The sequence below is a fragment of the Muscardinus avellanarius genome (assembly GCF_963383645.1).
Source record: "Muscardinus avellanarius genome assembly, chromosome: 20".
Lineage (NCBI taxonomy): Eukaryota > Metazoa > Chordata > Mammalia > Rodentia > Gliridae > Muscardinus > Muscardinus avellanarius.
In genome coordinates, this window is record NC_137806.1 from 66,480 (window position 1) to 88,915 (window position 22,436).

At 36.0% G+C, this 22,436-nt stretch overlaps 1 protein-coding gene across 3 annotated transcripts in view; it reads right to left on the reverse strand.

Annotated features, from left to right (window-relative positions):
* The window catches only part of WAC (WW domain containing adaptor with coiled-coil), a gene marked incomplete at both ends in the record, with an annotated part of 63,677 nt that overhangs the window by 11,411 nt on the left and 29,830 nt on the right, over nt 1-22,436 (reverse strand). For 2 of the 3 annotated variants that reach the window (XM_080716922.1, XM_080716921.1), the window contains 4 exons: nt 10,113-10,421; nt 15,241-15,353; nt 16,122-16,237; nt 20,649-20,755. In XM_080716922.1, the coding sequence (XP_080573048.1) occupies nt 10,113-10,421; nt 15,241-15,353; nt 16,122-16,237; nt 20,649-20,755 (645 nt within the window). The remainder of the gene's footprint in view (nt 1-10,112; nt 10,422-15,240; nt 15,354-16,121; nt 16,238-20,648; nt 20,756-22,436) is intronic. The other variant, XM_080716923.1, reaches the window with a different exon arrangement.

Sequence of the window (22,436 nt, forward strand, 5' to 3'; positions counted from 1 at the left end):
AGGTGTGGTGGCGCACACTTGTAATTCCAGCATTTGGGAGGCTAAGACCAGAGGATCACCGTTTGTAGACAGCCTCGGCTACATAAGTGAGGCCTTCCGCCACTTAGTGAGACCCTGTTTCAAAATAAAGAATTAAAAATAGGGCAGTGGTTGTAGCTCGGAGGTCAAATGCCCCTGGGTTCCATCCCCAGACCTGGAAAAAAAAAAAAAAAAAAAAAAAAAAGCAAGCAGGTAAATCATGTATTGGATTTGAGAAGCACCACACCATCTATAAGCAATGCCATCTCAAGCACAGTTACTATGCATTAATCATGCCAACAGCTACTATTAGGATAAAAGAAAATTACCATCCTGTAACACATCTTACAAGGTCGAAAATGTTTAGGGCCACAGCAATAACCTGAGACAATGGTCTTCACACACACACACACACACACACACACACACACACACACACACACACACACACAGGATGGGCACCATGGTGGCCAACCTCAAAATGGGCAAAAGATATGAATGAGAGGCGGCTGTTTTGATTTTACATTTATGACAATAACTGAGTTAATAGAACTACATAGTCAAGATTAGTAACACAAAAAGGGCCCTTTAAATGCCTCTGGAATTAATCTCCAATACTATACAAATGGGGGGTGGGGGGGGGTGAAGAACACAGCAAGCAGGACATACCCTGCCAGATAAACAATTAGAGGTAGATTGAACTCTGTAGTTACATTTACAGGTCTTTTAAAAAATTCAAAAGGAAACATAAAAAGCTATCTTTGCCATTAGGAAGTACAAAATTTCTAAAGTTAGAAAAGCCAAACAGTCCAAAATATTAGTAAGCCGACTATTCCAAGGAATTTTTATTAATTCCTAAGACAAACTACCCAATAAAAAGGCATAAAAATAAAGAAATGTGAATGGCTAAAACATATATGCACAAAAAAGCTTAACTTCATTAATAATTAGAAAAAATGTAAAACAAAGCAAGGTACCCTCATTTATACTCATCACATTAGCAAAACCTAAGTGTGACAATACTAAATGCTGTCAAGGAATAATGGAAGTATCTAGCTAACATTTCTGGCAGAGACTACACTGATACTACCACACGAAAAAGTATTTCGACATTATCTAGAACAGGCGAAAATAAAAACATTACATGATCCAGGAGCTGCCCTTGGTTATATACACTTAAGAAACATCCATCCATCTAGAGAAACATCCAACAATTCAACATTATTTTAGGCGAAAACTTTAAATAAACGTCTACTAACAAGAAAAATACTAATTAATATTATCATAACAATTTTTTTATTGTAACTTCGATGCAAAAAATATGGACAAGGTAACAACATTCAGACAGGACTACATAAGACATTTAAATATATTCGCTTACAATACTGACCCTAAAGTCTAACTATGAGCATTTGCTATGGAATTTTTAATTTATATATATATATATATATATATATATATATATATTCATTTTTGAAGCTGTTCAAATATGTATAAATAATCTTATGAATGAATTAAGAATGTTGTTATATATGTTATAGGAGGACTGTATTTGAGCATTATAGTTACCTAATAATTGCTAAATCTTTTTAATACTGGAATCATTTCCAAATACTAGGTAGGGACTCCCTTTACCAGTTTTTTTTTTTTAAACCAACATTACCATCATGATCAAAGAATGAGGGGTAAGAGCTCAGTAAAGTATGAACCACAAAGCTGCTTTAAGTACCTTTTAGGAATATGCTGATGGTTACTAGATACAAAATAGTCTAGCTACATAGACAAATATAAAACTTGACTGAAGTAAAATTTCTTTGGTGAAATTTTGCCAGCCATTACATTTTAAGAGGCAATTACATTAGTTTTCTCCAGCTCCATATTCCTTAAAGGTTCTTTCATATATAATTCATGGGCATCTTGATTCATATTCAAAATGAAATAAAATCTATATTTTTATTTAATACATTAATAAACTAGTAATTATAAACCTCTGAAATTATCTTCCCTGTCACTTTTGTGGATTTGCTTTTGTTTTCAATGACAGGTAGAAACAAGCTAAAGGGGGTAATGCAAGGAAAGTGTTTTCAACTCTGATCTGGTGCAGCCAAATCTATTCAAACTTGAAAAGTTAACATAGGGATTAAAAATAGACTGTTTATCAGAAAAAAAAACACCTAAAGCTTTAAAAATATAGATATTTGGGCTCCAATGAGCCTGGGGAGGCCTAAACATATGCACCATCTGTCAAAGCTCCATCTATGTTTGATATTGACACCTCTTCCTGGTTACCAAAAAATAGACTGAAGAACCACCAAGGTCCCTTTTAACTTTGAAAACGAAAGGAAATATACCCAAAACAAAATTTATAAATAGAGCAAAACATAGGGAAATGAATCATAGTAAGGATGAGAGCAAAGACAAGAAAGCCAAATCTGTTTTCCAGGCTTATCATCAGCCTATTATTTTTATACTATTTGGTAGTATTCACCCTTCTAAGACACACAAATGTATGTTACAGGTTATTTAAACACTTATGCATTATGTGCCTCAACCTAACTGGAAACTAATAATGAGTTTAATAAATAAAACAACAAATATAATGCAAAGACTAGTCTTTTTTTTTTTTTTTAACTTGGGACTGAACGGGGGCGGGGCATTCTACCTCTGAGCTACATTCTCGGCCCTCTTTTTAAATTTTGAAACAGGGTCTTGCTAAGTTGCTCAGGCTGTCCTTGAACTTGCAATGCTCCTGTCTCAAGCCGGGCATGGTGGCGGCGCACGCTTGTAATCCCTGCACTTGGGAGGCTGAGACAGGAGGACTGCACGGGTTTGAAGCCAGCCTCAGCTACTTAGTGAGGCTCTCAGCAACTTAGTGAGACCCTGTTTCCAAATAAAATATAAAATAGGTCTGGGAGTGTAGCCTGGAGGTAGAAAGCCCCTGGGTTCCACCGCCAGTAACACCAAAACAAACAAACAAACAAACAAACAAACAAACAAAAAAGCAACGCTCCTGTCTCAGCCTCCCAAATACATTGGAGGATTATAAACATGCACTACCATGTACAAGTAACTAGAGGATTACAAGTAACTGAGGGATGTAAACCAAGTACAAGTAATTGGGGAATTACAAGCATGTACCACTATGCCCAGCTGCAAATACTATTCTAAACAGTCTTTATCTTATAATTAAAATATTATCAAAGGTACAAATTTCATATTTAAGGTGTTTATTATATGATCATTCCTAACTTAGTGCCTTGAAATTTTATAATAATGTTCTATTCATTATTCTCCTCCAGGAAAGGAACTGTCATGTTGATCTCAGTAGTCCTCATGCAAAATAGCACTCAGCATCAACATGTGTCTGTTCAATGGATTCTACTATGAAGGGACAGGTGTAGGTTTAAGCACATTCTGTTAACTTGTAGCCTCAAAAAAATGATGATGCTGGGGAGAAAAGGCCCAGGTCTCCACCAATAACTGAAAGGAGTTTATAAATAGAACATTTTCTGCTACATTCTTAAGTCTTGCAACATTACGTCATTTAAAGACAAATTAATTTCCTTAGACTTAAATACTCTTATGGCAGGGGGTGGTGGCACAGGCTTGTAATCCCTGCGCTTGGGAGGTGGAGACAGGAGGATCGCGCAGGTTCGAAGCCAGCCATGCTGGCTTAAGAGACCCTGTTTCCAAAAAAAAAAAAAAAAGTACAAAATAGGTCTGGGCATGTAGAAGGGTTTCCAGGAACCCCAGTACCACCAAAAATAATAATAATAAATAAATACTCATATGAAGATACTTTCCCCACATACATCTATATTAAGTATAAGTTAATTGTTGTGCTTTTCTTTTTCTTCAGTAATTGTTTTTTTCTAAGGGTGTACTGTATTCATACATCATAATGGGATAAAAACACTTGTGTAGACATACATGCACACATCGCCCAGTTGGCCCCTACCCAATCCCTACCCCATCCCTCCTTCCCACACTTGGCTTAGTGGTTGCCATCAGTATGTTCTTAAGTACATCCTGTGCTTTAGAGTTTCCTTCTTCCCCCTCCCATCCCCTCAGTTAGGTCGCCTTATTTGCTCCTCAATAGGATCTCCTTTTTCATCTAGAGTTCCTCCTATGACCCATTTCTCCTTAGCTTTCACATATTAGGAAAAGCATCTGATTTCTTTTTTGTGACTGACTAATCTCGCTTAGCACAATGTCCTTCAGTTCCATCCATTTTGCTAAGAATGATGTAATTGTGGGATTTGTTTTTTTTTGGCTGAGTAAAATTCTATTGTGAACATATCCCACACGTTTGTAATCGATTTATCTGTTGATGGACATCCTGGCTGGTAGATACCCAGAAGTGGCATTACTGGGTCAAATGGTAAATTTGTTCCCATTCTGCAGAAGATCCTCCATAGTCTTCCAAAGTGGTTGCACTAATTTGCAATCCCACCAGCAATGTTTTAGAGTTCCCACTTCTCCACATCCTTGCCAGCATTTGTTGTTTTTTGTGTTTCAAATGACTGCCATTCTAGTTGGAGTTAGGTGGAATCTCAGGTTAGTTTTGATTTGCATCTCTCTGACTGCCAGATACTCCTCCGATAGAAGACTAATATCTAGAATATACAGAGAACTCAAGAAACTCAACACTAAAAAAAAAAAAAAAAAAAAAAAAAAAAAACCCACAAACACAAAACCTAATAAAAAAAATGGGCAAGTGAATTAAATAGACTTCGCAAAAGAAGAAATTCAAATGGCCAATAAATGCATGAAAAAATGCTCAATATCATCTATATGCAAGCAGCATATGGATGGATTCTGGTTTTTAATCCATTTTGCCACATTATATTGGGGAGTTGAGGCCATTTACATTCAGCGTGATTATTGAGAGATGATTTTAATTCCTAACATGTTGAGATTTTACTTCAGTTTGAAATACTGTTTTTTCTTCTTTGCTTAGTTGTCTGGTGGATGGAAATTCTTGTTTCTCTGGTTCTGGAATGTATTACTTGTTTCTTCTCTGTAGTTAATCTCTTTGAGTATTTTCTCTAGTGCTGGTTTTGAAGATAAACTCCTTCAGCTTCTGTTTGTCATGGAAGATTTTTATTTCCTCATCTAATTTAAGCAATAGTTTTGCTGGGTAGAAAATTTTTGGCTGCAAGTTTTTTCTTTCACAGTTTGGAATATGTTACTGTAGGCCCTTCTTCTGGCTTTCATGACTTGGTTTGGGAAGTCCAGAGTGATTCTAATTGGTTTCCCTCTGAATGTCACTTTGTCTTTTGTTTTTGTTGCCTTTAAGATTCTCTCCTTAAACTGAGCGTGGTGGCGTACGCTTGTAATCCCAGCATTCTGGAAGCTGAGACCAGAGGATCACAGTTTGCAGATAGCCTCAGCTACTTAGTGAGGCCCTCCACAACTTAGTGAGACCCTGTTTGAAAATAAAGAATAAAAAAAATAGGGCAGAGGGTGTAGCTTGGAGGTCAAATGCCCCTGGGTTCCACCCCAAACCCGCCAAAAAAAAAAAAAAAAAAAAAAAAGATTCTCTCCTTAGCTTCTACATTGGTCATTTTGACTATTATGTGGTGTGGAGAACCTTTTCTCTGATATTGTCTAAAGGAGGTTCTATAAATTTCCTGTACCTGTGAGTTGATCTCTTGCTCTATGTTTGGAAAATTTTCTACTATTACTTCTTTGAAAAGATCGTTGAGTCCTTGGTTTCACCTTCTTTTCCCTCCTCTATTCCAATTATTCTTAGGTTATGTTGTGCTTTTCAATAGAAATCTAATTAACAGTTGTGTGTGTGTGTGTGTGTGTGTGTGTGTGTGTGTGTGCGTGTGCATTCAACCTCCGAGCTACACCCCCTGCTCTATTTTTAATTCTTTATTTTGAAACAGGGTCTCACTAAGTTGCAGAGGGCCTCACTAAGAAGTAGTTGAGGCTGTCCGCGAACCGCGATCCTCCAGTCTCAGCCTCCTGAATGCTGGGATTACAAGTGTGCACCACCATGCCCGGCTAATTAACAGTTCTACATGAAAACTTTTAAGGTTCATAGCCAGTACCAAAAAAACAAAAAAACAAAAACAAAAAAATCTCTACACTTTGATCCCTCAAGTAGCATAAATGTTGAGCTTGTCATAGTTTGTTTCTCTCAAATGACATTAACGAGAACTCAGTTCACTGCCAGGACCCTTCAATTAGATGTACAACACACATATACTCTTCTTAGTCTAAATTCATGTTTTAGACCATGACCAATGCAGGTGCTTTTCATTCATCTCCAACCAATACTTACACACCACACTAGGAATAGAGCAGCAGGTAAGACAAAGATCCTGCTCTTGTATGATTTAACACACACACCGACACCCTTAAACAGTAACTATTTTTTGCTGTTTGGTTTGTGTTTCTTCAATGCTGGGATCTAACCCAGAAGCTCACTCACAGTATTATAATAAGTACTCTACCACTAAGCTACATTCCCAATCCTAAATGATGTAACCATTTAGAAAAGTATATTTGCTTTTCTAAACAAGGCACAAACATTTAACAAATTAAAGGATATTTCACAAATTTAAACTAACTGGAGAATAATGTAAAGAGATCTAAACTGTTAGTTTCTTCCTATTAAGTTTTAAATTACTCTAATTTTCAATTATCTTAAGATGGGTGCTGAAAGCATGGAGAGGATAGAAGGTGAACAAAGTTCAAAACGCAGTAACCCACAATATCTAACCCTAAAAGGCTATAATGTAATCAAAACACTGCCCCCTCCCCCTTGGTGGCACTGTAGATTGAACCCAGAGCATTCTACCTCCAAGCTACACCACCAGGAGGATTTCAATAGGCTGCTGAGTCTCATGAAGTTGCTAAAGGTTAGTATCGAACCTGTGATCTTTCAAATCAAGTTTTTAAGTGCAATAATATAAAGGTTCAAGAACATGAAGAAGATAACATGTTCTAAAACCTGTGTTAAGTTAAGCTGGGTGTGGTGGCTCACACTTGTAAACCCAGTGCTTGGGAGGATGAGACAGGAGGACTGCACAGGTTTGAAGCCAGAGTCAGCTACTCAGTGAGGCTCTCAGCAACTTATTGAGGCCCTGGGAGTATATACCGGAGGTAGAAAAGCCCCTCGGTTCCACCCCCAGTACCACATACACACAAAATGTGTTAAGTTTGCAACAGATGAATTAAAGGAATGTTAAGAGAACAACTGCTGATTAAGCTAGCAAGAAGACAGACTACAACCAGACTGTCACGTGATTATTCTGATCTTATTAAGGAGTATGGAGTTTATGTTTTTAGCTACATGGAAACCATCAGAAGTTTCAAAGCAAGGAAATGGCATAATCCAATTTAAATTTTATAGTAATGCCACATTAAGAGCATAAAAGCTGAGTAATACAGAAGCAAAGCAGTAATCACCCCCAGTACTTGGGAGGCTGAAACAGGAGGATCACAGGTTCATGGTCAGCCTCAGCAACTTATCATGTGCACAATTTAGTGATATAGTTTCAAAATAAAAATAAAACAGGGCTTAGGGTATGGCTCAGAGGTTGAAGATCCCTGGGTTCAATGGCCAATAACACACACACACACACACACACACACACACACACACACACACACACACAAAAGAGGGAGCTGACTGGCAGTAATAACAGAAGAAATATACACAAATGAGATATAGGAAGAGCCCTAAAGATCTGTCATAAGGTAAGAGAAGTTAGAAAAGGGTTAAGTGAGTAAAAATGCTGAAGAACAAGGAAGCTGGAAAGTGATGTCAAGTACTAAGATTCTAAGAAAAATCGTAAAGGATAAAATTGAAGCACTTTGTATTTGAGAAAATTAACAAATACCAAGAGTTTTTATAGAAGGAAGTAGATGAGTATGAAGTGAAATTCATGATTTGGGTGTCACGATAATCACAAAGAATAACTACCAAGAAAAAAAAAAAAAAGAAGAAGAAGACATACTGAACAAGAAAAAGAACAAAACAGGAAAAGGAGCAAATGACTAACTAATATAAAATATAACTTAACAAAGGTTCAAGAACATGGAAGAACATAACGTGTTCTAAAAAATATGTTAAATTTGCAACAGATGAATTAAAGGGAATGTTAAGAGAAGAACAACTGCTGATTAAGCTAGCAAGACAGACTACAACCAGACTGTCACATGATTGTCCTTATTAAGGAATATGGATTTTATGTTTTTAGCTAAAAGGAAACCATCAGAAGTTTCAAATCAACTGTTAAAATGACTGACTAATAAAAATAGAGACAGGAACAGTGATGCATACTTCTAGTACTTGGGAGTATGAGTCAGGAAGATCACAGGTTTGAGGCTAGCCTCAGCAATTTAGCAAGACCCTGTTTCCAAATACAAAATAAACAGAGCTAGGGGTAGCATGGAAGTGGAATGCCCCTTGGTTCAATCCCCAGCACCACACACACACAAAATAAATAAATAAATAAATATAGAAAGAGAACATAACTAGGAAATTGAAGTATTTATACAGAAAACAAGGAGAGAATTTCAAAAGAAGTTTTAAGTGTTAAATGGGGCCTGTTCCTACATGTCTATAATCCAAGAACTTGGGACACCGAGACAGGATCTCAAGTTCAAGACCAGCCGCAACAATTTAGTGAGACTGTTTCAAAACAAATTTTTAAAAAGAGATGGAGGTGTAGCTAGGAGGTAGAATCTTTCTACGTCAATTCCCAGTATTCCTGCCCACTCGAAAAAAGTACTGAATATACAAATGTGAATGTCAGAGATAAAGATCCTCTCATCTCAGCATCCCAAGTAAGTAGCTGAGACTATAGGCAGATGCCATTGTACCCAACTGGGAATCTATTTAGCTGACAAAGGTGTCAAAACAAATCTGTGTCCAAATAATCAAATAAAAATGCACGGTGTATTAATTCAGATTTCATCTCTCAAGAACTATCTTTCCAAGTTTTACTCCGCACCAAGATAAAGGATGTGTATGTATAAACCTGGGGGCTAACTATCTCTAAGGAATTTTGCAGTACTTGGAACAAGCCCTAACCCTGCTTGACACATTTTGCATTATACAGTAAAAAGTACGTTTCGGTGATATAACAAACTCTCACCACAACAAGGGACATTCATATAGCATGCATAAAAAGAGAGGAAAAAGCAGATGTAAGAAAAGCAATTATTTGGTTCATTTATCAAAAACTCAAATCCACATGAAGTAACAAAAGCGAGCAACAGATCTGACTTAAAGATTCGTCGTCTCTTAAATCCACAGGTCATTAAAAAACACGACACATGCTAATGGTCCACTAGCAGGCTCACCTACAAAAAATAATTTGTTTATTCAATTTGCTTTTTAATTTCTTTTGACTCTTAAAAAACATGGTTATAGCATAGGTTTGGAAGTGGGAAAGGCCAATGCCAATACACTTATCACACTTGTTTATGTTGTGTGTCACCTTCCAAGTAGCTGCTGACATTTCTTTTTTTAACATTCTGTTATTAACATTGAGTCTTAACACAATTTGTGTTACAATGTTTATTTCTATTCCTTAGGGTCTAATTCAGACATTAACAATCCTTATCTTGTGGGCCCTTAAAATTTAGTTTTCTAATTCAAACTGAATTCAATAATTGCACGTTTTTGTGAAATTTTGTTTATAATTCAAACTGAATTCAATAATTGCACGTTTTTGTGAAATTTTGTTTATATTCACATCAAATTTATTAAGAAAAAGCTGACAATTTCTCAACTATGCTATCAAGATAATTATCACAAAAACTGAAAAAATATTTTATGCAACTATGAAGGACAGTCATTGACTTTGAAGTTATTTAAACCATTGCCAAATGTTATATGTAAGCACTTAATGTCAGGGTCAAAGGCAAAAATCAGTTTTGAATTTTCACAATCATAAATGAAAAGAAAAAGCGAAATATGACTAATTCCTAACTACATCTAAGTCTATGCAGTAACATTCTAAAAGACTTAAAAAGATTTATAATTAAGAGTCTTATTTAAGTCAAAAGAAAAAAATGTACTTCATCAGAAACTATAGTTCAACGTGCAGCATCTAGTAATAATGGCATACCTTTTCTTTCTGTTTTCTGTGCAGGGACAGAAGATGTGGGTGTAGGCAGTTTTGATAAAGTAGATGCTCCATTAGCATCAAATGATTTCTTTGGCTGGTGATCAGACTGTAGCGTAAATGGACTAGAAGGAACAGTGCTTGGGGTAGCAGTTGGATGAACCACTGGTTTGATGGGGTGCTGTACTGGCGTAGAACTACTGTGCGTCTCTGCTCTTGGCAGTCTGTAGTCTCTGTCATTGTGTCTGCTTGTTTGAGACAAAATATTCTGTGGGAGCAAACTACTGGCATCACTGGAATGCTTGTCTTCCACTTTAGTTCACAGTTGGAAAAAAGATGTAAGAATGACAGAGGGGGGAAGAAAAAAGATTACGTTAGAATCCTGTCTTTAACATCAGCTAATTGAGCAACATACTTGTACTTTATATATACATATCTTTTTATAAGACTGCAAGCCCAGTTAAGTGACTGCAGTTTTATCACTGGCATACAAATATTCAAATATTGGAGTACAAGGAATTTAACAACTTTAAACATTAACCTATACTCAGATTTCAAAGTGGGCTAATAGTTTCTTAGGGTTTTTTTTAGAAACATGCTGTAGTTCAAACAAAACGTTTTTGAAAAACCAGTAAGTGGAGTTATACCATCGTACTCAAAAAAATTTATGGTTTTAAAAAAGTAAAAGTCTCATTCTTTAATGATATCAATCAGATTCTAATAACTGCCTGCATCATTCACTGTGGCCCAACTGCAAAGGAACAGTAATGTTTTTAGTCTGATTTCTCTGAAAACTAACATAATTGAATGTGGGCTCCAAACTATTTACCCTGGGATTGATTGATTTATTTATTTATTTATTTATTTATTTATTTATTTATTTATTTATTTATTGCAGGTCTGGGGATGGAACCCAGGGGCATTTGACCTCTGAGCCACACCCCCTGCCCTATTTTTTTTTCTTTATTTTTGAAACCGGGTCTCACTGAGTTGCAGAGGGCCTCACTAAGTAGCTGAGGCTGTCCGCAAACCGCGATCCTCCAGGTCTCAGCCTCCCGAATGCTGGGATTACAAGCGTGCGCCACCACGCCCGGCTTACCCTGGGATTTAAATGACATACATGCCCTCCATCCTCAGCATGAAATTGACAATCAGTTATATATAAAACACACCTTCTTTAAATTTAAAAGCACAAAAATATATTTTAAACTCAGAAGCACAAAAACAGTTAAATTCTATTAAAAACTTAAATTCCAGCAATATGCTTTCATAAAACAGCATGAATGAAAACTTCAACCATCACATTGATCAGTTTATTACTTATCAAAGTCTTTAACTTGAACTGTAGTATTCCAATCTAAGTAACCAAAGAAAGTAACCCTTAATAATGAAACAGCCTGAGATTCATAGGTCCTCTAACTTAAAAGCAAAGACAACAAAGAAGAAAGTACTCTTAAACTCTAAGTCTTGACTTAGAGTTTGAAAGTACTCTTAGAGTTGAAAGTACTCTTAAACTCTAAGGTTGACTGTACACAACTATCACATGTAATACCTCAACAAACAGTACTGGAGTACTGCCAAAAAACTACCATCGTATAAAAAGACACAGAATCTTTTGACAATGAACTTGGGGTTATACATTATATGGTACATTATCTTAGAAAAAAGATCAAAAATAGATTGAACTATTACATCAGAATACAAACTATCAGTTGCATGATGACATACGACTTTTGGAATCTCATTCTAGTTCCTTCATGCAAAAAGAATACTTAAACAATAGAAAACATTAAGGACAGATGTAACAGGAATAATATCATGCTCAACATTAACACTTGACTACCTAGAACTCTAATTTCCTTAACTGAGAAAACTCCCATTCATTTAGTTCTGTATGGATACAAACTACATCAAGTAAATGTGCCCAGATGAAAATTTGAAAATGATACTTCAAATATTTATATGTGAAAAGGGAGCTAATTAGCATCATTACAGAACTTGGAGGTTGAAACTACAATAGCTTTGATTACAGTTCTAGATTGAACAGTTAAAAAAGCGACCCTACCATACACACCCTCCCCAAGATATTTTTGCACGTTATGACGAGAGGTATGCTGCTGGCACCTAGTAGGTATGGTGCTCAACAACCTACAATCCAAGACAGTCTCCCACAACAAAGAATTACCTAACCCTAATTTTTACTACGAGAAATCCCAGGTAAGGTTTCTTTCAACTAAGAGCAATCACCCTGTAAGGCAGGGATGAGAAAAATTAATCCAGCACTATAATACCAAATTAAAATTCTTATGATTTTCAGTACCAGGTCACAGAGCACATTAGCTCTTTACATATAAAAATCTTACCCTGCAGGCACACCAACTACTAGGCCTACAGGAAAGCTGCTAACATTTTTTGGATAGACCATATTAAATAGCACTAACTGATTTTATTAGTACAATAATGTATATAGCTCAGCTGACCAATAAAGTCATTCCTCAAACATTACCTAAACATTCAAAACGGAGAGATTAGTACATTTCAAAACAGTCAACACATTACTCATCACTCGCACATCTAGGAATTCAGCTTTATAAAAGCAGGCAAATATGAATCACATCTTGTTTATGGTAGGAAAAAGCTGAAAACCACCTGAGTATCCATGAATAGTGGGTTATTTATAAATGAAGGCACATCCAAACAACAAAATTTACAATTATAGACTGGCATGGAAATATGCCTCTGAAATATCATTTAACCGAAGAATAGGTTAAAACTGGTAGTAGACAATCCATTTTACGTGTATGCAGGTTCTATGTTCTATACATATTTATATATGCATACAGAATAAAAAGCATCAATCTCAATAGTCCAGGGTCACCAAAATAAAAAATGTTTAGCAATCAAAGATTCTAATTTTTAAAAATTAACATGCCTTATTTTTGAATTAGTGAACACATTTTTAAAAACTATTTAAACTTTGGTTTTATATAGACATACAATTGAAAAACACAGACACCAACACACAACTTCTCCCCCCAAACACATTCTCCTTCCCATCAACTTTCCTAAATCCAATTCTCTAGTTTCTCTTTACTTACTCTGGCCCTAGGTAAGGGTGACTTAAATAAGAGGTCATTTTGGATAGATTATTGGAGACATGCTAGACTTTGTTCTTTTTCCTCTTTAAAAGTCATTAGTCCAAATGGAGAAAACTGGCCTAATCCAGTGCTGACTAACTCTAGGCTATATTGAGCTAGTACAATACAGGGTATCTCCCAACCTTATCTTTATTTTCTAAAAAAGGCTATTTAACTATCCATCTGTGATGCCTCTCCTATACTCCCCTACTTCTATATGCTCAGGGCCATAAGCTAAACATTATTTACTTCAAGAGGAAAACTTCTTCTATCAAATTTTTAATTGTTTGCTCAAAGCCAATTTACAGAAACAGTATTCAAGTATCTAGCAATTTATGACTGACTGAGAATTCCTAAAACATATTGTCTTAAATTTTATTTATTTGAGGAAAGGGAAACAACCAAAAAGCTTTACTAAAACGTTAAATATGGAGAATTAAAAAAAAAAAAAAAAAGATACCCAAACTGTGCCACTTAGGCACACTTTGGCCTCGAAAATCGTTAAGGTATGAAGAACACCTTAAAACAAAAGGTTCTGAAATAGTTTCTGGTAAGCATCTCAATAATTGTTTTCGGATACCAGTACAGAGCTGTACTGTAAATTTATAGTCATGGTAAAGCCCAAATACACATGCTCTTTAACTTAGAAAGATTAAGTCCCAATAAACATATTTTAAGTTGGAAATACATGTTGAAAATATATTTAATACACATAACCTAATAAAAAAAATCAGCAAATCTGGGCGTGGTGGTGCACACTTGTAATCCCAGCATTTGGGAGGCTGAGACAGGAGGATCGCAGTTCACGGCCAGCCTCAGCTACTTAGTGAGGCTCTCTGCAACTCAGTGAGACCCTGTTTCAAAACGAAGAATAAATAAAAAACAGAGCTGGGGTGTAGCTAGGAGGTAAAATGCCCCTGGGTTCCATCCCCATTACTGGAAAAAAAAAATTCAGTTAAGCCTTACCTACCCTTATATATGCTCAATACAATTAATTAACTAACCTGCATTTGGGTAAAATCATCTAACACAAAGTTTATTTTTTTTGTGGTACTGGGAATGGAACCCAGGGGCATTCTATCTTCAAGCTAAACCCCCATCCCTATTTTTTATTCTTTATTCTGAAACAGGATCTCACTGAGTTGCAAAGGGGCTCACTAATTAGTAGCTGAGGCTACTAACGGGAACCGTGATCCTCCTGCCTTCAGCCTTCCAAATGCTGGGATTACAAGTGTGTGCCACCACATATGACACAAAGTTTATTTTATAATTAAGTGGTGAGTAGTTCATGAAATTTATTGAACACTGTACTGAAAATGAGTAACAGAATGCTTGCATAGAGAAGCTAAGAAAGCTTAAATCAGAAAACCATCAAGCCGGGCGTGGTGGCACATGCTTGTAATCCCAGCATTTGGGAGGCTGAGACCTGAGGATCGCAGTTCGCGGACAGCCTCAGCTACTTAGTGAGGCCCTCTGCAACTCAGTGAGACCTGGTTTCAAAATAAAGAATAAAAAATAGGGCAGGGGGTGTAGCTCAGAGGTCAAATGCCCCTGGGTTCCATCCCCAGACCTGGGAAAAAAAAAAAAAATCAATCAACATAGAGATTAAACAAGTTTCACCCTAACAACACAAAAAGTGCATGCTTTGGCATCACTGTGTGTGGCTATGATTCAATTATTAGAGGAAACCCAGAGAGTTTTCTCACCGTACCCAGTGCGAAAACAAGACACAACTATGGAGAGAAGGGTACCTCTCCTACTCGTTTACCAATTCAACTGCATTATAGCCATTATGAGTAGTGAGAAATATACATGTGCACTATTCTGCATATCCTTTCCTTTTCAGAAACTGAGTCAGATCCAACATTAAAGAAGTCATGTATGTCTCTATTTTAATCAACACATGTAGATGTCAACATATAATTTTGCAAAGTAAACAAATGATAGGAATCAACCAAACATACTGTTTCAAAGAAAAAAAAATGAATACTCACTTCCACTGGCAAATCCACTAGTGGCTGTTGCTTGAATCACCTCTCTTCGGTAATCCCTATCTTTTGGGAAGCTATTAACTGCCACCTTATTTGCTTCTTTTTGTCTCTGTTCTCTAAAAGAATAAAAATACACTCATAAAAACCACATTGAGGACTTGAGTGTATATAATTTTTTGAACAAAATGGTGTACAGAAAACAAAGGAACTGAACATCACTATAACTTAACTGGTATGAAAGATGGTATGTAGCAAAAAACAACAACAACAACAACAACAAAAATAAGTATTCATGTTTCTGATGGTGAATATACCAATTATTCATACTACTAATCCCACAAAACAATAACTCTACAATATATTAGTTCTGTATATGGTTTTAAAAATGTAATGATATAAAAATCATAAAACTTCTATTATAAACTATAAGATACATAAATGCAGATAAATATTTATTAAATATATGGACGGCTTCAAGGCTCCCACAGTTGCCCATCTATCATAGATTTACTTTAAGCAGAGAAAATATGGTAAACAAAGATAATTTGCCAATCACTGAAATTAATAAGGAAAGTGGTAGTTTTAAAGAAGCTAAAATTAGCCACGCATGGTGACACATGCTTATAATCCCAGCACTTGCGAGGCTGGAACAGAAGGATCACAGGTTTGCAGCCAGCCTCAGCTACTTAGTGAGGTCCTCTGTAATTTAAGCCCTGTTTCAAAATAAAGAAAAAGTAGAGCTGCGGGGGTGTAGCTTGCAGGTATCCCTAAGTACTGGGGGCGGGGGGGAGAAGGACAGAAAAAACCTAAAAAAAATTAGAATGCTCAATGCCCCTTGATAATCTGTTAATAAAAATATTATTTAATTAGATTAAAACAGATACCTTTCAAGCCATTCTTTTGGTTTTTCCCACTGTGACACTTCTGTTCGACAATTGTAGTAATATTTTTTCCCAGAAGAGCTAATGTGCTCAGACCAGTCATCTGCAGAATCATAAGGCTTAAAAATAAATTTTTTTAAAATTAGAAAATGTTAGTATTATTTCATATAAAATACTTAAAATGTCAACAGTTCCTAAAGCATACATATAGGAAAAGATTGATAAGATGAATTTACCCTGATCTAGAAAATAACTGCCAGTGGATGAAAACTTCCAATGATAACAAAACCATTTAAAGTATCAGACTCAAATAGATTAATAAATGTGTTATTAAGCACAGGAAGAAAAGTGTGAATTTAATAATATCTTGACTTCAGAAATTATTAAACAGAAAGCAAAAGCCATAAACTTGCTTCACCTTCAAAATCCACAAAGACATTAATTAGAACTTTATCCCACACAGGACACGCCATATCATTCATTTTGCAATAACTATAACTGATCTTTCAAAGAGTCTCAAAAACAGTCTTACAGCTATTTTATAGGCAATGTAAAATCATTAAAAAATTAGAAAAATCTGAAAGGTCCGGTTTCATGGAGCTAATCTCTAAAAATAAAACATTTAAATGTCTATGCTGGCCCCAGGAAATGTGGCAAAATTTTAACTGTTATTCTAGTTGAATTCATTAACTATTTTTTTCCAGAGGAGCTTGAGCTTAAAATGAAACTATGGTATCCTATTTTGGCTAACAGTGCAGAGGGACACAATTTGTGTGTGTGTGTGTGTGTGGGGGGGTCTGGAGATGAAACCCAGGGGCATTCGACCTCGAGCTTTACCTCCTGCCCTATTTTTCATTTTTTAGTTTGAAACAGGGTCTCACTAGGTTGCAGAGCGCCTCACTAAGTAGCTGAGGCTGTCTGTAAACCACAATCCTCTGGTCTCAGACTCCCAAATGCTGGGATTACAAGCTTGCACCACCACACCCGGAAAGAGGGACACAATTCTAAAGCTTAAGGATATTAACTCATTCACTGCCTTGTCTCCATGCAGCTTTAACTTATCATTTAGGAAAAAAACCTGAGAAAGTTTAAGAGTTATCCACAGGTCAAAATACAGATAACAGTGGTATCTAAAGTGCTCAAAAACCTGAGTTTCCAAATGATGACTTTCTCTACTAATTCAACACAAACTCTGGAAATACCCTCATTAATTCTGTGGGAAGTTGCTATATGCTTACACTCTCAGGTTCACATTTTAAAATAATGAGAGTACTGAACATCAGCCAGCCCTGTGTGTCTAGACCTTTAAAACCAGTGGAGAATTATTTCTCAATTTCTCAGCTTTCCAAGGTAAGCTACAACCAAGCTTTAGGATCAAATTCTGAAAATATTTATCACCTGTATCTAAATTATGCAAAATTATCTCTTTTGTGGATATAATCAGGAAGACTTGGTTTGCTTGGCAAGTGGTTATTAGACTGGTTAGAAAGGCAGAATGAGATCTGAGGCTAGCAAAGGACACTACAATATAATAGAACAGCCTGTTGTGTTACAACCCAGTACTCTTCAAAGCAATGCAATGCTTTGAAAACTGTCACTTGTCCTGAAGGAAATAAGGAGTTTGCATAAGCATATTCACCCAGCTCTTTTTTAAATCAGAAGTTTTGTTTTAAGATGTGTGTGTATGTGTGTGTGTGCATGTGTTTGGGGGTAGAACCAGTTAAACTAAATAACTATCTTCACATATAATCTCTCAGACAGTTGAAAGTTCACAAACCAGAACCTTGAAGAGGTCTGTTACACTACTATCAAATCCTAGATTTGTTCCAAGCTAATATCACACCTGACAAAATATGTTTCAGGATACAGCATTACAATTGCATACCAATAACTATAGCCTATCTTCTCTACCCTATTTCCCATTCTCAAGGAGTTAAGGAAAAATAACTACCCTGTAACCCAAATAACTGGCTGATTTTTTAAAACGCTGATGCACAATGGTAAGATATCTAATTTCTTGATTTACAAAAATAAGACCTAAAATTAGAACAAAACTTAAAACAAAAGGTCTGTATACACTTTAAAAAGTTTTCTAAATTAGACTTAGGATGGTAGGCAACATTTGTTCTAAAGCTATTCTTCAAGTATTATACCAAAAACCCCAGGGAAACCTGAGAGCCTTTCACAAAACTGAAACTCTTTTTATATTACTAACATTATTTTGCCCTTTTCTTCTGCTTTCTCTTACAAGTAATGGTGTATGACTGTAATACTATACACACACACACACACACACACACACACACACACACACACACGAAAATATTTGGTCGTATTTACCCAGGGGCTATTTAGGTCATCTGATAACACAAAACATCAGATAAAGGAACAAATATAAATTTCTAAGCATTTTCCTACTGAGTCAGGCATTTAAAAAATGATATCTGTCGTTTGTTCTAGAAAACACTTTTCATTAAAATGTTATATATGTTAACATGTAGCGGATCTTTTTTTTTTTTTTTTGGTGGTACTGGGATTCCTGGAAACCCTTCTATCTCCAGGCTACACTCCCAGACCTATTTTATACTTTTTTATTTGGAAACAGGGTCTCTTAAGCCAGCACAGCTGGCTCCAAACCAGCGAGATCCTCCTGTCTCTGCCTCCCAAGCACGGGGATTACAAGCATGCGCCACCACGCCCGGCCTGATAATCTCTTATTAATGAAAAAAAATAAGTAACTTTAACTCAACTTCCAACAGTTAGCTTCATGAAAAATTAAAATGCATCTACATACTGAAAAGTTGTGTTGATAACTAAATAATACTGCTGGTAATTTTCAAGGAGATTTTTCAGTTCATTCTGGTAAAGTTTTCAGTTTCTACTCATAATGAAATTCCCTGGCATTCCACAAAGTATGGATATGTCAAGCTTATCTGATACCCATTATTTATTCTTTCTGATTTCACGAATATAATAATCCAAACAAAATATTTACCCCCACCCCCCCAGGGAACCTAAGACTGGAGGAACACAGGTTCGAGACCAGCCTCAACAACTTAGGGAGACCAGTTTCAAAATAAAAAATAAGGCTGGATGTATAGCTCAAAGGGAGCGTGTCCCTTCAATCCCAGTGCTTTCCCCAAACTGTTTCCCTAAATATGGGATTTTCTTTTTTTTTTAATTTTTTATTGGAAATATGGGATTTTCACACAAAGTAAAAGCTACATGAGCTGCCACTGTCCAAAAGACAGACAAATACTATTTCTAAATTTTAAAGGATAAATGAAACTTTAGGTTAATGTTGCTTTGTAAATTAATGGCCTAATGTATAGGAAAAGAGGGAGATTCCTTCTAAAATCTTAAGCCCCAGTAAATGTGTCGGCCGCAATCCTACCTTCTTATTGTCAGCTCTGTGGTGGCTGGGGCTGGGAAAATGCAAGCCACATTTCTTTTAGCCAGCTGGCTTCCTATTTGAAACCTGGCAGCCACAGCTGGTTCCAGTTTTCATTGCATGGCTACTTTACTATCACCCCAACCTCCAGAACCAGGGTCACTGAGACCCTGTTTCAAAATTAAAGGTGGGGCTGGGCAGGGTGGCCCACAATTTTAATCCTAGCACTTGGGAGGCTGATATAAGAGGATCACAGTTCACAGACAGCCTCAGCTACTTGGTGAGACCCTTTGCAATTCAGTGAGACCCTGTTTCAAAATAAAGAATACAAATTGGGCATAAGGTGTAGCTCAGGAGGTTGAATGCCCCTGGGTCCCATCAACAGACCCGCCAAAAAAAAAAAAAAAAAAGAAAAAAAAAAAGGGATGGGGGTGTAGCTTGAAGGTAGAACACCCCTAGGTTCTGTCCCCGGCACCACCAAAAAGAGTAAAAAATAAAAATAAAAAATTGAGAGATGGGGGCACTGGGATGTAGCTTGCAGGTAGAATGTCCTTGGGTTCAAGACCCAGTACAACAAAGCAAAACAAAACACACCCTCCAAACTATTGTAGACTCATTCTGATTCTCAAATATTATCCTTCATGACCCAATTCTCTGTAAAAATGTGGCATCCACACTGCCTCAAAAATGAATGAATAATAAAATCTGAAAGTTTTTTGACATCAATTAATTAGGTATGATAATCACCCAAATATCAAAGGCAAAATCTATTGCCTGAACTTTGGCAGTCTTCCTTTTAATTATTTATTTTCCACAGAGTTACCTGAGGTAATTTTTTCAATTGCAAATTGATATGATTTTACTGAATATCTCTTTCAAGTTCCCCATCGACAGGAGGATACAGGCTCAAGAGAAGCCTCAGCAAGCAGTGAGACTCTCATCAACCTAGCAAAACCTGGTTTTGAAATAAGAAATAAAATAGGACTGGGGGTGTAGCTCAAAGGCAGAATGCTTCTGGGTTCCATTCCCAGTACCACAAAAATTAAAAAAATAAAACAAAAAGACAATAGATCAAAGACAATTTGCTATAGGGTTTTCCCCAGTAATTAAAAAAAAATTTTTGGTATATTTGTACTTACTATATCTGAAGTTTTGCTTGGATTATTGCTTGGATTAGAAGTATGTGAATTTGAACTATGAAGAGCACTGTGGTTGTGTGAATTTTCTTGGGGAGAGTAACTGGTCCCTAAAAAAATAAAGAACAAATTAAATAAGAATTGTATTTTATTTGGTTTTTATACTACACCACCATTGTGTATCTTCAAATCCAACATTTTACATGAGCATCAGAAATATAAATAATTCATACTGTTTATGTATGTATGCTATGTAAAATATTACCCACTATAGATGTGGCTTAAAAACATATTACACAGCTGACAACATTTGAAACAATGTTTATATAACTACATCATCAAAATATATTTTACCTAGCATATTTTTAAAGTTCTTTAGAGCTGGGTGATGACACATGCCTGTAATTACATTTTTGGGAGGCTGAGACAGGAGAACAGCAGGTTCAAAGCCAGCCTTGGCAACTTAGTGAGACTGTGTTTCAAAATTAAAAACACAAAGGGGTGGGGGTATAGTTTGCAGGTAGAATGCCCATGTTCAATTCCCAGTAGCATAAAAAAAAAAAAAAATCTTTTATTGGAGAAAAACAAAATACACAATGTATACCAAGAAAAAACACAAAAATTCAAGTAAGTCACTTTTATCATTATTTTTAGTCATATTTCCATTTCTCAAGTAATTCTAAACAACTTTTTAAGAGTCTTGCCATTAAAAAAAAAAAAAAAAAATGAACCAGCATCTCAACTTTTCAAAATGTTTAAAAGTCTCAAGAAAGAGACATCTGCCAGGCGTGGTGGCGCACACTTATAATCCCCATGCTTGAGAGGCGGAGAAAGGAGGATAGTGCAGGTTTGAAGCCAGCTGTGCTGGCTTAAGAGACCCTGTTTCCAAATAAAATAGTATAAAATAGGCCTGGGAGTGTAGCCCGGAGGTAGAAGGGCTTCCAGGAACCCCAGTACCACGAGAAAAGAGGAAAAAAAAAAAAAAAAGAGAGAGAGAGAGAGACATCCATTCGAGATGGTAAAGATGACATCATCAAATGTCTCCTAACAAGACCAACTCTAATTTCATCCAACCACCAGGGTATTAAGAAAAGACAAAGTATAAAAGCCTAACTTACATAAACTACTCACTGTTTAAATGCTCTAAGACTGAAGGTAAAGGAAAGTAAATTTAAATTGTTCAGTGGGCCATCAATTAGACTGATAGTAAGAGTAGAAATGAAAAAGAACGACTTCAATCAACAGCAAAAACAAAATGAATTAAAAAAAAAGTGAACTGAGAGATATGGCAATAATTACAAGGTTTCACATTCAAGTGGAAATAGCAGATCTATAGGAACTGTAATTCAGAAGAAAACCACTTAGATGGGCTTTTTGTGATAAACATCTGTTAGGAACTTGTAGCTATGAGGATGGCAAGAAAAATGGCAATGGCCAAGATTTAACCCTGGGTAAGAACCATCTTATAAGGGGAGCTAAAGGTATATTCAAATACCTAAAAATGATACTGATGCCACAAAAAGTAAAAACAGGTTATTAAAGTACAGAACTTGTTACTTAAAGACAATGTAGATGGTATAACAAGTAATTTCTTAAGAAGCTTGATGCTGGAGAAGCCTCATGATTTCTTCATCTACTTATTCTATGTAAAACACTCAAAAAAACTTTTGATACAGTAAGCAACAACAACAAAACCCTTCAATAATGCTTTAAGAATGGACACAATAAAGAAATCCAGCTGGGTATGGTGATGCACACCTGTAATCCCAGTAATTCAGGAGGATTAGAGGT